This window comes from Cinclus cinclus, chromosome 2, assembly GCF_963662255.1.
Source record: "Cinclus cinclus chromosome 2, bCinCin1.1, whole genome shotgun sequence".
Lineage (NCBI taxonomy): Eukaryota > Metazoa > Chordata > Aves > Passeriformes > Cinclidae > Cinclus > Cinclus cinclus.
The window spans coordinates 4,579,789-4,593,376 of record NC_085047.1 but is presented as its reverse complement, the minus strand read 5'-3'; the positions used below and the strand labels follow the sequence as shown (position 1 = coordinate 4,593,376).

Genomic DNA, 13,588 nt, shown 5'->3' with positions numbered 1-13,588 from the left:
AACTGTTTACTTGTCAATGAGCCCAGCTTTTTAAGCTTAGTCCTTTAAGGTGCAGGGATAGTGTTGATCTAATGAATTTTGTGAAATGGTAGTTTACCTGTGAAAACGAAGGAGTTAATAAGTTAAAAGCATAGGAAGCTGTAGCTGTAGGTGGTTGCCTCAGACTCTGTTGAACCTTTCAGTGAAATACTTCTTCCTCAATGCTCTGTCATTTCATGTAAGTGTTTGTCTTCGTTTGAAAGACAGGTGTCTGCTAAGGAAGGCAGGAGCCTCTCTTGAAATGGAAAATGTCAAATCCCTCCCTCCAATATATTATAATTTTGAAATTAAGGAGCTCTCAGACAGAGATATGGGAATAGGAATAACAGTTCTTTACTACGAAAATTAAAATAAAAATACAGTAATACAAAACAACAAAACACTGACAGAGTCAAAATCCAAGCTGACACCCCATCAGTCAGTCAGGGTGTTGGTAACAGTCCCATTAAATGATGGCTGCATCCTCCTGCAGTGACAGATGTGGTTCTGTTGGAGCAGTGATCCTGTAGAAGGTGCAGTCTTCCTCCAAAGGTCCAGTGATGACATAGAAGGGTCTGGTTTTCCTCTGGAATCCAGTGGAAAAAGGCTGCCCTGATGTTCCAAATCTCAGGTTTTATCCAGGTAGGAAATGCTTGGCTCCTCCCCCTGGGTGGAGCATCTCCCCATGGGATGATGGAATTTCATCAGTCATGCAGTGGGACTCAAGGGCCCATTGACGGAAGACACCTCCCTGGAGGAAGGACGGGTCCTGCAAAAGATAAAGAGCACTGCCCCACCTGGTTTAACAGATGGAGATAGAATGCATACTGCTGGTTACATCCTGCTTTGCAAGTCAAGACAGTTAAAAAGGGCTCCAAGGGATCTGGAAGCTGTAGTAGTCCCATACCTCTCTCCCATGGCTCCTTTATGCCACTGTCACCTCTTTGGAGGTGCTTTATCTGAACTCAGAAGCCTGTAGTGGAGGCTGAAGAACCTCTGGAGGAAATCTAGGGCTCTTTGGGTTTTTTGATGTGCGTTTTTTTTTTTCTTTGCATAACTAATATTTGCACAGAAAATGAGGATGGGCAGTTTATTTCCTTCATCTCTGCAAGTCTACTGCTTGCATACAATTCGCCAGCCTTTTGTTTCTAGGTTAAACTCCTCCTAGATTGTTAAGGATCTCTGCTGATGAGGATTTCTTTTGCTGACCCGTTGAATCCTGAAACCTGGTGCTCAAAACTGGAAGTGGCCTTCCAGCAGAGATCTTCAAAAAGTGGCTTGTAAAAGAAGGATTCTGTTTTGTACATCCTAATGTGGTGGTTTTGGTTTAGGTTTTTTTTTTTTTGTTTTGTTTTGTTTTTTCTTGGCAGCAAATAATTTTCAGTTTGGTCTGTCGTAGCCCCTTTTCTCTGATTCTTTCCCATTTCTTAGTTCAGTCTGTTTCACAGAATCAGTCCCAGAATGGTTGAGGTTGGTGGGACCTTTGAAGATCATACAGTCTTCCTCAAGCAGGATCAGCCAGAGGAGGCTGCCCAGCACTGTGCCCCATTTTGAGCATCTCCACAAACTCTACAGCATCTCTGAGCAACCTGTTCCAAACAAACTCAAGCCCACATTTCACTCTTAACACCAACCATGTGAAAAATAGTTAAGAGTCCCAAGGCAGACCCTTTCACAACCACATTAGATAATCCTTCAATTATGACAGTGCAGTTTTAATAACTATTTTGTGTACAGATTTTTTTTCTCCAGCAAAGTTAGGTATGCCCAACACTATATTCATTCATCAGGATCAGACTTCACTGGTTTCCTCACAACAGCTGCCTTCATTAGAAATCAAAAGCTTTATTTTTGTATACATGCACTGCGTGAATCTTAGGACATTGCCCTCAAAGCCAGAACCAGCTTCTTAAAACTGAGACTCAGAAGGAAACCATGGATTAATTTATTCTGCCATATGTCAGTTGCTGATCCTGCTATAACTGAATTTATGTAATTCTTCTTCCAAGGCTTGGCTGGTATAAAAAAAAAGGGTGTGTTTCAATTTTAAAGGAGGTTTTAAAGGCATGAGTTTTCAGGTATTTGCCAGGTCTCGTACGGAACTGAGACACCGAGCTGGGGCTAACTAACAGTTCTGTAAATCTTTAGCATTTTATTTTTTGGGCAATAACACATACAAGATGAAAAATTGATTAATTTCTTCTTCACAGGAGACCTTTAAATATCTTCTTCTACTTCTTGGATTAAGGAGGGGTTTTTTTAGCAAGAGCCTATATGAAGGGCTATGGTGTTTGTACCCAGTGCTGGAAGCTGACCGAGTGGGACCTACTTACCCCAGAAATGCTCACACTAGTTTGTCCACTCAAAAATCCATCTCCTGATGAGATCCACTGTCTTGGTTGCTGCAGTGCCCATGCTGGTGACTGTAGTCAGGAAATTCTTTACTCAGAAGGTGGTGAGGCCCTGGCACAGGTTGCCCAGAGAAGCTGTGGATGCCCCATTCCTGGAAGTGTTCAGGGTTCAGTTGGATGGGGCTCTGAGCAACCTGGTCTGGTGGAAAGCGTGCCTGCCCATGGCAGGGGGGTTAGAACTGAATGATCTTTGAGGTCCCTCCCAACCCAATCCAATCTGTGATTGTGTGGCTCTCTAGGATCTTCTTAAGTGCTGAATTCTGCATTTGGCAGCCTGGAGGGACATCCCTGTCCTGGGGGGCACCAGGCCCAACATCACCAGCTGGGAAAGGGAGGGGATTGTCCCGAGGCAGCCTCACCTCCAGTCCTGGGGGCAGTTTTGGGTGCCCCAATATAAAAAAGACATGAAACCATTGTGGAGTGTCCAAAGGAGGCCAGGAGGATGGTGAAGGGACTGGAGGGGAAGCCTTCTGACAAATGACTGAGGTCACTTGGTCTGTTCAGCCTGGGGGAGACTGAGGGGAGACTCATTGTGGTCTTCAACAGCCTCGTGAGGGGAAGCAGAGGGGCAGGCACTGATCTCTTAATTCTGTAACCAGTGACAGGACCCAAGGGAATGGCATGAAGAAGAGTCAGGGGAGGTTTAGGTTGGATATCAGGAAAATGTTTTTCAGCCAGAGGGTGTTTGGGCACTGGAAGAGGCTCCCCAGGGAAATGGTCACAGCACCAGGACCGACAGAGTTCAAGAAGTGTTTGGACAATGCTCTCAGGCACACGGTGTGACTCCTCGGGTGTCCTGTGTAGGGCCACAAGTTGGACTCAATTAACCTGATGGGTTTCTTCCAACCCAGTGTAAATTATGATTAAAATCAGGAGCAATCTTGCTGCTGCTGCTGCTTTCCTTATCTATCAGGCAGGCTGTTACTTCCCAACATTTATTTTACACTTAATAAAACACTAATGCTTTGGTTGTGGTTGATGGAGAAACTTGATCTTCCTGTGTTCATCCCTGTGCATCACCATCTTTCTCCCCCAACATTTCTGAGTAAGAGGGAGAATTGTGATGAATGGTGGTGATCAGAAACTTGCTGCTATGAGAAGATGGAGCTGAAGATTGCCTCTGAAGTCTGCTACTAATGTTTATTCTTTTCCTGCTGGAATGTATTGGAGAATCTGAGCACAATTCTGATGTGGTGCTAACTTTAGGAAGAACATGAATCCGGTGCTAACTTTAGGACTGATCTGGTGCTAACTTTAGGAGACACACTGATCTGGCTGATCTTAACTGACTTAAGGAGACATCTCCTTGCATGGCTTTTGTCTAGCTACAGGTATGTTCATATTGCCTAGACTGAGGAGGTTCCCTGCAAGGCTTCTTGGGTCCTCTTTATGAAGGCAGAATGAACTTGGAAGTATTTTTAAAAAAACACTGAGCATCTTTTTAGAAAGAAAGAAGTCTTCCCCTAGGAATGACAGAAATCTGTCTGAATCCCTCTCCAGTGCCAAGACTATTTCTTTTTTTTATTTTTTTTTTTGGTCATGGAAAAGTGAGCAAAGTAATTATTAAGTAATGTTCATGCTGTAGTCAAAATAATTTTAGGTGTTGTGAGACACTTGTGAACTTTCTGTTCCTTGGGTTATCTGAGATGGTTTAATGATATAACCTGTGCTGATGAAATGGACTGATGCTGAGTTGGCTTACTTAGTAAAGGCTTCAGGAGACAAAGGATTGTCTTTGATGGGTAGAGCAAACAGAGATTTAAGCCAGACAAGGTCATCATATCCTGATGTTCTGGTGACCAGAAGTTTAACTCTGTTTGCTCTGCTGCTTTTCTCTTAATTCTCTGATGCTGTTCCTTGCAGGAGGAAAAGAACAGCTTGGACTTTGAGGAACACAAAAGATGTTGTCCTTGTCCTGTTGTAGCCCTGCTGCCAGCTCTTTTTAGGATCATCTCTTTTAAAACCAGTGCTGCATGCCAGGCTTACAGCAGCCCAGAGGAGGAGCAGGCACCTCTCTTGAGGCAGTAGCCGGTGACTAAAACAGTTAAGGGGGGGTCATAGCTCCTGGATAGTGGACCTGGGAGGGCCTGTGTGATGAAATACTTGCAATAAATTCTCTTTTATTCATCATGCAAAGAAACTGGGATCAATCTGAAATCTTATTTTTGATTTTGTTAAATGAATTTCAAGAGGATTACAAATACAGCAGCAATCTAAGTAAATTGGTAGCTGTACTCAGTCCATCAGGTTTCCATGGCAGCTTTTGACTTCAGCAGTTGTTCTGTGAGGAAGATGCTCACCATGTTCACAAAGTAGCATTAAGAGCCATTACAGGGGGGGCAGATAGGTCCCTGTAACTCATTGCCTGATGTGTCCTTTATAACAGGAGACCTGTAGGGTTTTGTTTTCTATCAGAGCTTTAGTGGTACTTAGGTTTGTGACTAGAAGAGCTGTAATTGGGTTTTTAAACTTTTTAAACTTGTGAGAACTGTCCAGGTAACCATCTGTCTTGTAACTACAGTAAAGGTGTGTATGCAACTTACAAGCTGCATTGCCTTAAGAGTGGATTCATAGGTCAGGTATGGAGTGTTTGACTTGTGACCAGAACACCTTCACTCTGTACTGGAACCTTGTCTTGGAATTCTGCATTACTAATGTATCTGCCAAGGACCTCAAATACAAAATGTTCTTATTCTACCATAGGTGATGGAAATATTTCCTCGGTAAAAACCACCAAAAGAGATGAGAAGGTGGGTGGGACTTCTCGGCTGTGGCCACACCTCTGCAGTGTAACATTATATGGGAGATTACAAAATTACTAACAAGGCTCAGCAATTATTATTCTTTAGGTTTCTTTCCCTTCTCTTCACTGCCGTAAAGCTGATAAGCCCTTTCATTTACAGGTATTTTTGCACTCTAAAATTTAAGTTCAATGCCTTTGGAGATCAGTGTGCTGTGCAATGTTTTCTGTCTCCCTGCAATGCCAACTGTTCTTATATGGTAAATGTAATTGAAAACATAGACTGGGATCTTTTCTTTTATAAACCTCTGTCCTGGAGGTGTGTGAGATAACAAACACCTGTAAGACAGGTGTATAATTTATGTGAGGGAGCTAGATATGCACTGCATGGCCTGATTACATGAAGAGCCAGTGTACCAACTGTTAGTGCTTTTGCTTTTACAGACTCATCTGGAAACAGTTATCTTGGATATTTTTTCTTGAATGGACTTTAATGTTTTCTATTGTAATCTTGTGAATATTTTAATACACTTTTTTTTTTCCCATTACTGGTTTGCTGAATGAGTCTTACCTGGTTGGGGACTGGGAAGGGAGGGGGACTGGAATACACCACCTCTCTCCCTGGCGGTATTTTTCAGTCACTGCATCCACTTGGTGACCAAGGAGGATGGAGACAGGTGGAGAACTCGTCACTTGAGACCCCGGGTTACTGCTTCAGCCATAAGGACCAAGACATGCAAGTGGAACTATGGCAGAATAGAGAACTGACTTCATGGTGGGACAGCTGGCAGAACCTACCTTGCCTCAGTTATATTCTCCCCTGCAAGTGAATTCCTGAGTCTGAGTCTGGTGCTTGAACACCCCCATCTTCTGCCTGGAGTTGTGATGGGACCTAAAGCACCAATGGCACATTTGCTTGCTGCCCTTCTGTTCAGGACAGTGTTGCCTGGGGAACAAATGAAGACACAGCTGAAGCTGCAACAAATATCCTTACGCTACTGTGGATGGAAGAGCATCTGGAAATGAAATTCAGATGCTACTGTTGGTTACTGAAATGTGGCAAACCCCCACCCAGGTGGTTTCCTGACTGTGACAGGAAAGATCACTTCAGTCTGAGGGCTCTGGCTGTCACCAGTACTGTGTCACTCCCAGCACTGTTCAGTGGAGTCAGATAAGGTGAGGCTCAGCAACTCTTTTTAGGCAAAATCCAGCCAGTTGCATTCAAGAGACAGTACAAGACAAACAATTCCACCTTCATTTCAAAAGGTTGCCCTTTATTTGTGTGGAGATACTTTATTATTTGCACTTAGAAAACATTTGCTCTCTAGACATTTATATTTTCCCTCTGATTTTCTCAGAGGAAAAAAACATTAAAATTAGTGAAGCTAGGTCCCATGGGGATGGGTTTGTGCGTTGCTAGATTTGACCTGATGGGTGAAGCATCTCTTTACTGCACCTGCTCTTTTGCTTTTAGCTCCTGATTATACCTACAGGAATGAAAAAGAACACAGGCTAAGAATAGAATAGAACACCAGTTACAATAACAGTGTTTTCCTAGCAATCTGTTCACCAGAGTAGTTTAAAATTACAATGGACTCGAGGGTGGAAACTCGGGATAGGATATCTTAATTCTTGTAGGAAGTTCCAAAGTAGCTAAGTTTGCCACATTCCTGGCCAGTACTGAAGCCAGAAAACTCCCAAAGTTTCCTTCAAGAAATAATTAAAAAAAAAAAAATAATGCTGCTCTGCTTAAAAATCTTTGATCCAGCTAGAACTGACAGGATTCAATGCTGCTCTAGCTAGACTGAGAATATTTACAGCTTTACTCGAGTTAACTGTGAAACTAACAATGTAGCCAAAGCCTTCTGTAATGTTTCCTGAATGGTTCAGTTCCTCTCGCCTGCTGCACTGACAGAGAGGCTGGCAGCAATTATAAATTCCTGGTTAATGCTTAGCTGTAGTTGTATCCTTATTAATGCATACCTCCATATTCGGAAAAGCTGGGAGCCACCAGCACAGCCAACAAAGAAGTTCACAGCAAACAGACTCCAGTTTTTAGGGATAATCACCAGAGAGTACCGTGACCAAATAAGGCCTGTTGAATAAAATGGAAAGTTTGAAGATATTTCAAATTAAATATTCAGATCTTTCCCTAAGTTTGGAAGCAGATTCATGGGCAAGTTGAAGTAAACAAATTTCACAACTTCATGTTAGACAACTGCTTTGCTTGTAACTACCTTTTTCTCAGTGAAAAGTGCCAATGGGACACCTACAGATATGTACTGCATTTTTCTGAAATAGCTACAGTTAGGCCAGTCATAGTCTGAATATCAAAAGAAAGGTCCTCTGTAGGTCTACAGCAGCCTAGACCTTCATTCTCAAGCACAGTTGCAGGGTAGTGGTATTTTGATGTATATCCAGTTTGCTGCACTACAATAGAGATTATGCAAAATGCACAGGATTATGTCAAAATAAAGTCTGGAGAACCCTTTCAGACAGGAAGCCTGTTGGAAAAAGCTGCCCAGAAAAGTGGTGCAGCACCATCCTTGGAGGTGTTTATAATAACTGTAGTTGTGTCACTTAAGAAATGCATTTTAATGGTAGACTTGGAAGTGCTGAGTTAATGGTTGGACTCTTAAGATCTTAAAAGTCTTTTCCAACCTAAATGATTCTAGGATTACAGAATATTATTTCTGCCAGTGTGAGAATTCTTGGCAGGCAGCACTGCAGTAGTCCATGTGCCACTGCTTACAATTTCTTCTAACACTTGGAAATTCTTTCCAGGTATGTTAGTTATCACCCTACCATTCCTAAATTCCTTAAAGTCTGTTCTCAAAAAGTCACCATATCCTGGACTGATTTCAAAATTACTTGATCTGAAGCAGAGGAGGTCACTTACTGCAGTGATTGGTGTCATTGTAACTTAAGGGATGACACTCATGTGCTAACTCATAGCAACTCGTGCTGAACAATTCTGAATTAAGACAGGTGTAGAAAACTTACAGAATTGATTTAACAACAAGTAGAGGTATGTCCTAGAATTGTCATCCAACAGCAATAGTGACAGCTAGCATGTTAAAATAAAGGCTTTCTGTAGAAGTGGATTAGTACTGATGGAGGATTCTGAGATGGTGCTGTGTACAAACATGGAGTAAGTGCAGCTTTACCTGTGGCCATTAGTACTGCAGATTGTGCTGTGCTGAGCTTTTCTGCTGGTCTGGCCATGTCAGCTAATCCAGCACCCACCAAACCCTGCCAAAAGAAATTCTGTCAGCAGCAGCCTGGGACTCCTTTAACAGATCAAGAGCTTAACAAGGCAAAGCTGCTTCACAGCTCTGTGCTTATCCTATTGCATTATGTAGGAGATGGGATGCATTCTATGAGCAATTAGACTCTGGGAGACACCATCCACTTCCAGCTCCTTGTGGTAGGAAGAAGAACGTGGTTATGGCAGATACAGCTGGATGGCAATAAAGTCTCAGGCATAGGCAGTTTTGTATTAATTCAAGAACAAGGTTAATTTAAACACAGCTGCTTAAGAAACTGCTGAAAAAACCCCACCCTGGTTTCCATGCAACAAGTAGAGGCTTATCTAAATAAGGGCCTTATTCCCACAGGTCAGATGTGGTAAACATCACCCCATATAGTCTTCACCCAGCTTCATCTGAGAGGATAAATAATATAACTTCAGTAATAGTAGAAAACTTATAAGCGAATTAAGGAATAGCTTGGCTGATCTACTTCATATTAGTAGCAAACACTCTGCTTGGTTTATTTGTTGTGTTATTGCCCTCTACTGGAAATACAGTTTCATGTTCCTGTTACACCAGTTCACAAAAAGCCCCAAACAGAACTCCAAAGATAATCCTAATGCTTTCACCCAGGATTCCTTGGGCACAGATGAGCTGCCTGTGTGCTCAGGCTTGGGAGGGTATTTCCAGGGAGAACTTCTGAAGAAAGGGAAGGTTAACCATGGCTCCTGCAGCTCCAGTCCACACAAGTGACAGAGAAACCAAGCTGCAGCTTAGAGCACAGTGTGTTTGTTACCTGTGGCCTATAAAAAGTTGGGGTTCACAAAGGCAGAGTTACAAAACAGCTGGCAATTGTAAGAGCAGGTTACATCCTTGCTGGTTATCAAACAAGAGGATCAAACCCTCGTGGGTTTAGAGATCTCTTGTTTTATCTGTATCAATGCAACACCTTGGAGGAGCACAGGTGGCATTTGCATCACCAAACACAGCCCAGGGCTGTGGCCAAGTGGGAAGCAGGACCTCACAGGAGGCAGAGCACTACTGACAGCCACAGTGGCCTTTGTCTTCTGTGTCAAGACTATTTTGCACTCTGACATGCTTCAGCCTGCCTTCAAGCTATGAGGCTTAGGAATTGGTTTCCTTGAGATACTTCTCAAAAAATCTCAGAAGAAATACATGCTTTATGAGTTTTGCATCATGCCTACCTTGAGCAACAGTTGGTATTGCGCAAAAGAAAAGTGTGAAACTCGGTGAAAAGCACAATTCTTCCACAAATCCCCTTCATGTTGTGCTATCTGTTATTAAGGCCAATTTTGTTCCTCCCCATATATTAAGAAATAGAGCCTCTAATCTTTTTACAGGCTCAAGTATCTGCTGGGAAACTTTTGCTTGCTCACTGTGTTGCTGCAGATTGCCTTGGGCTTGACACCCAGACACCAGCTGGCATTTTATACTTACCCATTTCATAATAGGTGCCCAGAAGAATACTGTTTTGGGACCTGAGGGAGGATGGGAGAAAAGAAGTTAAATTGTTTAGTGAGATGTGGCTGTTTTAATAGTCATGGTAAGTTTGTTTTATTTTTTAATAATTAATTGTTTATATTAGCAGTTTCTACTGCTGTACAAGCTCTAGCCCTACTACTCAGAATTCATCAACTCAGTGCATCAACCTTCAGTTGTGTAATTACTCCACACATTTCTGCAACAGCTGGATAGGATTTTGTATGTCTGTGTTTAAGCAGTTGAGGACACCAGAGCAGGCAAAATGCATTTATAATTGAGAAAGTTAGGAAAAGGAAAAACACCAAAAAAATCTACCAGTAGACAAAAGAGGATTATGGGGGAAGAGCATGAAATCTCAAGAAGGAAGGCAGAAAAATCCAATTGCACAGGACCTGGGGAAAAACATCTCTCTTACAAATAGATATAATTTTAGTGGTGCTAAAATAGCAACTGTTTGGTTAAAATAAAGCCCTGTAAAGCCACAGGTACAGCTATGCCAGAAATCATTAATCTGTGACTTCTGCTCCCAATCTTAAATGAGAGACCACAATCCAAAGTACCAACCTCCCTGTGAAACAGGACACTCTTCTAGTTTTATAAAAAAAACATTAATATTTAGGTCGCTGCTCAGCACTCTGAGAACATGTAAGATGAAGCCAAGTTTTCACTCTAATATATTATGTAGGAGTAACCACCAGGACTTTGGCTGCCTGTTTTTATGAGAGCCATTTCTTCACTAACAGTTCAGCCTTAAAAAGGCCTTGCACTAACTACTTGTGCTTCCAGTTTTAACCACTCTCAAGTTTAAAATGACTACTTGGGAAACAAAAACTGGCTTGGCAGCTTTGCATAAAGCCCTTTTTAACCCACCCTGCTTGTGATCAAGTTTTAAACTGCATTTAATACCTACACGCATGCTACCTTTTGTCCAATATTGTTTGAATATTAGATAACAGCAGCTTAATGTTCATCCTTTAAAGAAACTAACTTAGCTGCTGTTCTCTTAGGCACTTGCTATGTCAGTATCGGACTGCAAATACAGCTTGTTATAAATAAATCAGTCTCACAGAGTTGCTTTAATTACTAACATTTATCTTATTCTAAAACACAAATTCAGATTTGGAGCACTAGAGGATGTGGGGTGAGTATAAGTTACTGAACTGACATTCCCTAAACAGTTAGTAGAGTTTTCAAGAAGACTGACAATAATTTCTATTAATAATAGAAAACTCAACCATTTCAAACTGCCGACTGCAGAACTAAGAAATAATTTGAGACAAGGAAGGTACCAATCCAAGTTTGTATGGTAAAGGTAAGACTGTGAAACACCTCTCCTTGGAGGCACTCCAGCAAGCACCCAGCCTGGGTGAGTTCTTCCCAGCTCCTGCCATCCAGAATTTTTCAAGGATTAATATGACAGCAGCACATGAGAGCAGGGGGACACCAGAGGTTAATTTGGATACCATGTGTGTGACCAGTTCATAGAATTTATAACTTCTAATATATATATGAAGTATTTGTGCTGAAAACTCGAGTTTAGTCAAGCAAAGTGAACCAGAGAGGCCAAAGGGGAGGGAGCACAAGCTCAGTCCATGCCCTCCCATGGCAGCCTGGGGAGTTGGCTCCCAGTGTGCCAGGGAGTGTGCCAGGCTCTCCACTGTCCTCCAGCAATGCCAGCCAAAGAAATAAGTTCCTAATAGGCATCAATTATTTTGCTGGAAGCTTTCTTTATGCCAGAAGTGCTTCATGCCTCACAAGTGATTTATAATTTCATGACAATGATGCTTATATTCCTGAATTAGACCAGAGATTTAGATGCCACCAGAGATAAAAGAAAGCCTCTCATTTTTAACCCACTTTTTTTTCCCTGCAGTCGGAGTGACATCTATTGCATAACTTTCTCACAGACACACCTTCAAGGTTAAAATAGAAGTTGCAGGGGTTCAGCTTCTGTACCTTCTTATGCTGTGGCTTTTCTCACACCATCAGTTTGGATTGTGACAGATATGTGTGTACATATAACATATATATACACACGCAGAATGCCTTTATGAATTACAACATTATGGTGATGACCAAAAGTGGCCCACAGGCAGTTTTGTGAAGAGAAAAACTCTGCCAGAGAACCTCCAAAACCTCTGATTACCACTACAGCTCTGTCGAAGAAGGAACATGGACGTTCCCAACACCTGCTATGCACTGTAGCCACTAAAAGCATCTGGAACCTGCCACATTTCACACTGGTGGGATGTGTCTCTCAGTGTTGGACATGTTGTCTCTTTATATAGAAAAACAATACATTAATGTCAAATATATTGGTCTAGTGAATTTGCTACAAATCAGACATTTTGAGAACTGCACTTTTCACTCTCTGTGATTTCTTTAGAGCAACGATTCTCCTTCCAAGAAAGGGCCGTTGTAAGAGGATAGAGCAACTGACTGCAAACTGAAGTCCGTTTTCACAGTGCATATTCCTGGTAGGTGAAGAGTCAAGGATTCCTGGGACACTGACACTAAACAGTGGGGACAGAGCCTATGGAACGCCCGGATTTTATCGGGCGCTCGTTTTAACAACCTACGCAATTTGTTTACATGACAAACAGCACGTAAATGGCACTGAATGAGATCGCTTTACAAGAGGTTTCTCCGTGATAACACAAACCCCCACGTTTGCCCACGGAAAGGTAAACTGTAGGTCAGGTGAGAGGAACTCATTCTTCATTCACGGGAGTCCTCCAGCGGATCCACCAAGCGCACGAGCTGCCTTTGGCAGAAGCGTGGGATTCAGCAGAAAGGAAATAAAACCAAAGGCTGCCTGACATGACCAGGGCACATTTCAATAACAAACCTGGCAGCGCTGTCCCAGTCCCTGGAAGTATCCAAGGCCGTGCTGGATGGGGCTCTGAGCAACCTGGTCTGGTGGAAAGGTGTCCCCACCCGTGCCAGCGGGTGGAACTGGATGATCTTTGACATCCCTTCCAACCCAAAAGCATTCCACGATTCTATGATTTATTTTTCTCCAGCTCATCCTCTTGAAAGAAGCGGCTGCCGAGGCCACAAGGCCCCTTTAGACCCTCGACATCCCCCGGGCCAGGCTCTGGCAGCCCACGCGATCCCTGGATCCACCCCGCGGTACCGTGACAGCGACACCAGCGCATCCACCCCGGAACCACCCGTGCCGTGCCCGATTATCCCACTCTCCCTTCACGAACACAATAAATTCCCCGTTACGGAGCGGGACTCCGCTCCAGGGCCGCTTTCCCGTGCCAGAACCACCCTAACCGCCTTACTGCGGTCCCGATCCCGCCTCCCAGCCGTAGGGAACGCATCCCCCGTTCCCCCTTCCCCGCCGGCCCAACCTGTAGCTGGCCAAGGTGACCCCCGCCCGTTACCCGCTGGGTGGTTGTAGAAAGGCCGGAACCGCGGCGGCAGCATGAGCTCAATGCGGTCGAGCATGCGGTGGTAGGAGGCGCGGAGCCCCGCGACGGCGGCCGCCATGGTGAGGGACGGGGTGAACGGGATCCGAGCGGGCACCTAAGGGGGAGAACGGGGCCCGCTTTCTGTCTGCTCGTCCGTCCGTCCGTCCGTCCTTGCTCCGCCCAGGCCCCGCCCACCAGGCCTGCCCACCCGACAGCTGCGCTCCTATTGGTCACCGTCGCCGAGGG

The 13,588-nt window shown here is 43.7% G+C and overlaps 1 protein-coding gene across 6 annotated transcripts; it reads right to left on the bottom strand.

Moving 5' to 3' along the window:
- Positions 1–752: 752 nt before the first annotated feature.
- On the bottom strand, positions 753–13,518 carry MPC2 (mitochondrial pyruvate carrier 2). 6 transcript variants are annotated; one of them, XR_009934374.1, is made up of 6 exons: positions 13,316–13,518; positions 9,879–9,919; positions 8,337–8,421; positions 7,153–7,264; positions 5,741–6,115; positions 753–787 (listed from the first exon to the last, which is right to left on the bottom strand). XR_009934374.1 is itself a non-coding variant. In XM_062515311.1 (5 exons), exons 1-5 carry the CDS (start codon positions 12,914–12,916, stop codon positions 5,974–5,976), a joined length of 525 nt encoding a protein of 174 aa, XP_062371295.1. In that variant the 5' UTR covers positions 12,917–13,266; the 3' UTR covers positions 5,727–5,973. The 6 variants fall into 6 exon arrangements, 3 of the variants coding, with proteins under 3 accessions (XP_062371295.1, XP_062371297.1, XP_062371296.1); XR_009934372.1 differs by lacking the exon at positions 13,316–13,518 and adding an exon at positions 12,772–13,266; XR_009934373.1 differs by lacking the exons at positions 753–787; positions 13,316–13,518 and adding exons at positions 3,216–3,225; positions 12,772–13,266.
- Between the last annotated feature and the right edge of the window lie 70 nt (positions 13,519–13,588).

Excerpts from the sequence above, each read along its gene's own strand:
- MPC2 (XM_062515311.1), bottom strand. The coding sequence starts at position 12,916 with ATGCTTTTGGGTTGGAAGGGATGTCAAAGATCATCCAGTTCCACCCGC. Across the intron at positions 9,920-12,771 it reads GACTGGGACAGCGCTGCCAG|GTCCCAAAACAGTATTCTTC; the intron begins GTTTGTTATTGA and ends ATCCTCCCTCAG. Across the intron at positions 8,422-9,878 it reads GGGCACCTATTATGAAATGG|GGTTTGGTGGGTGCTGGATT; the intron begins GTAAGTATAAAA and ends TTCTTTTGGCAG.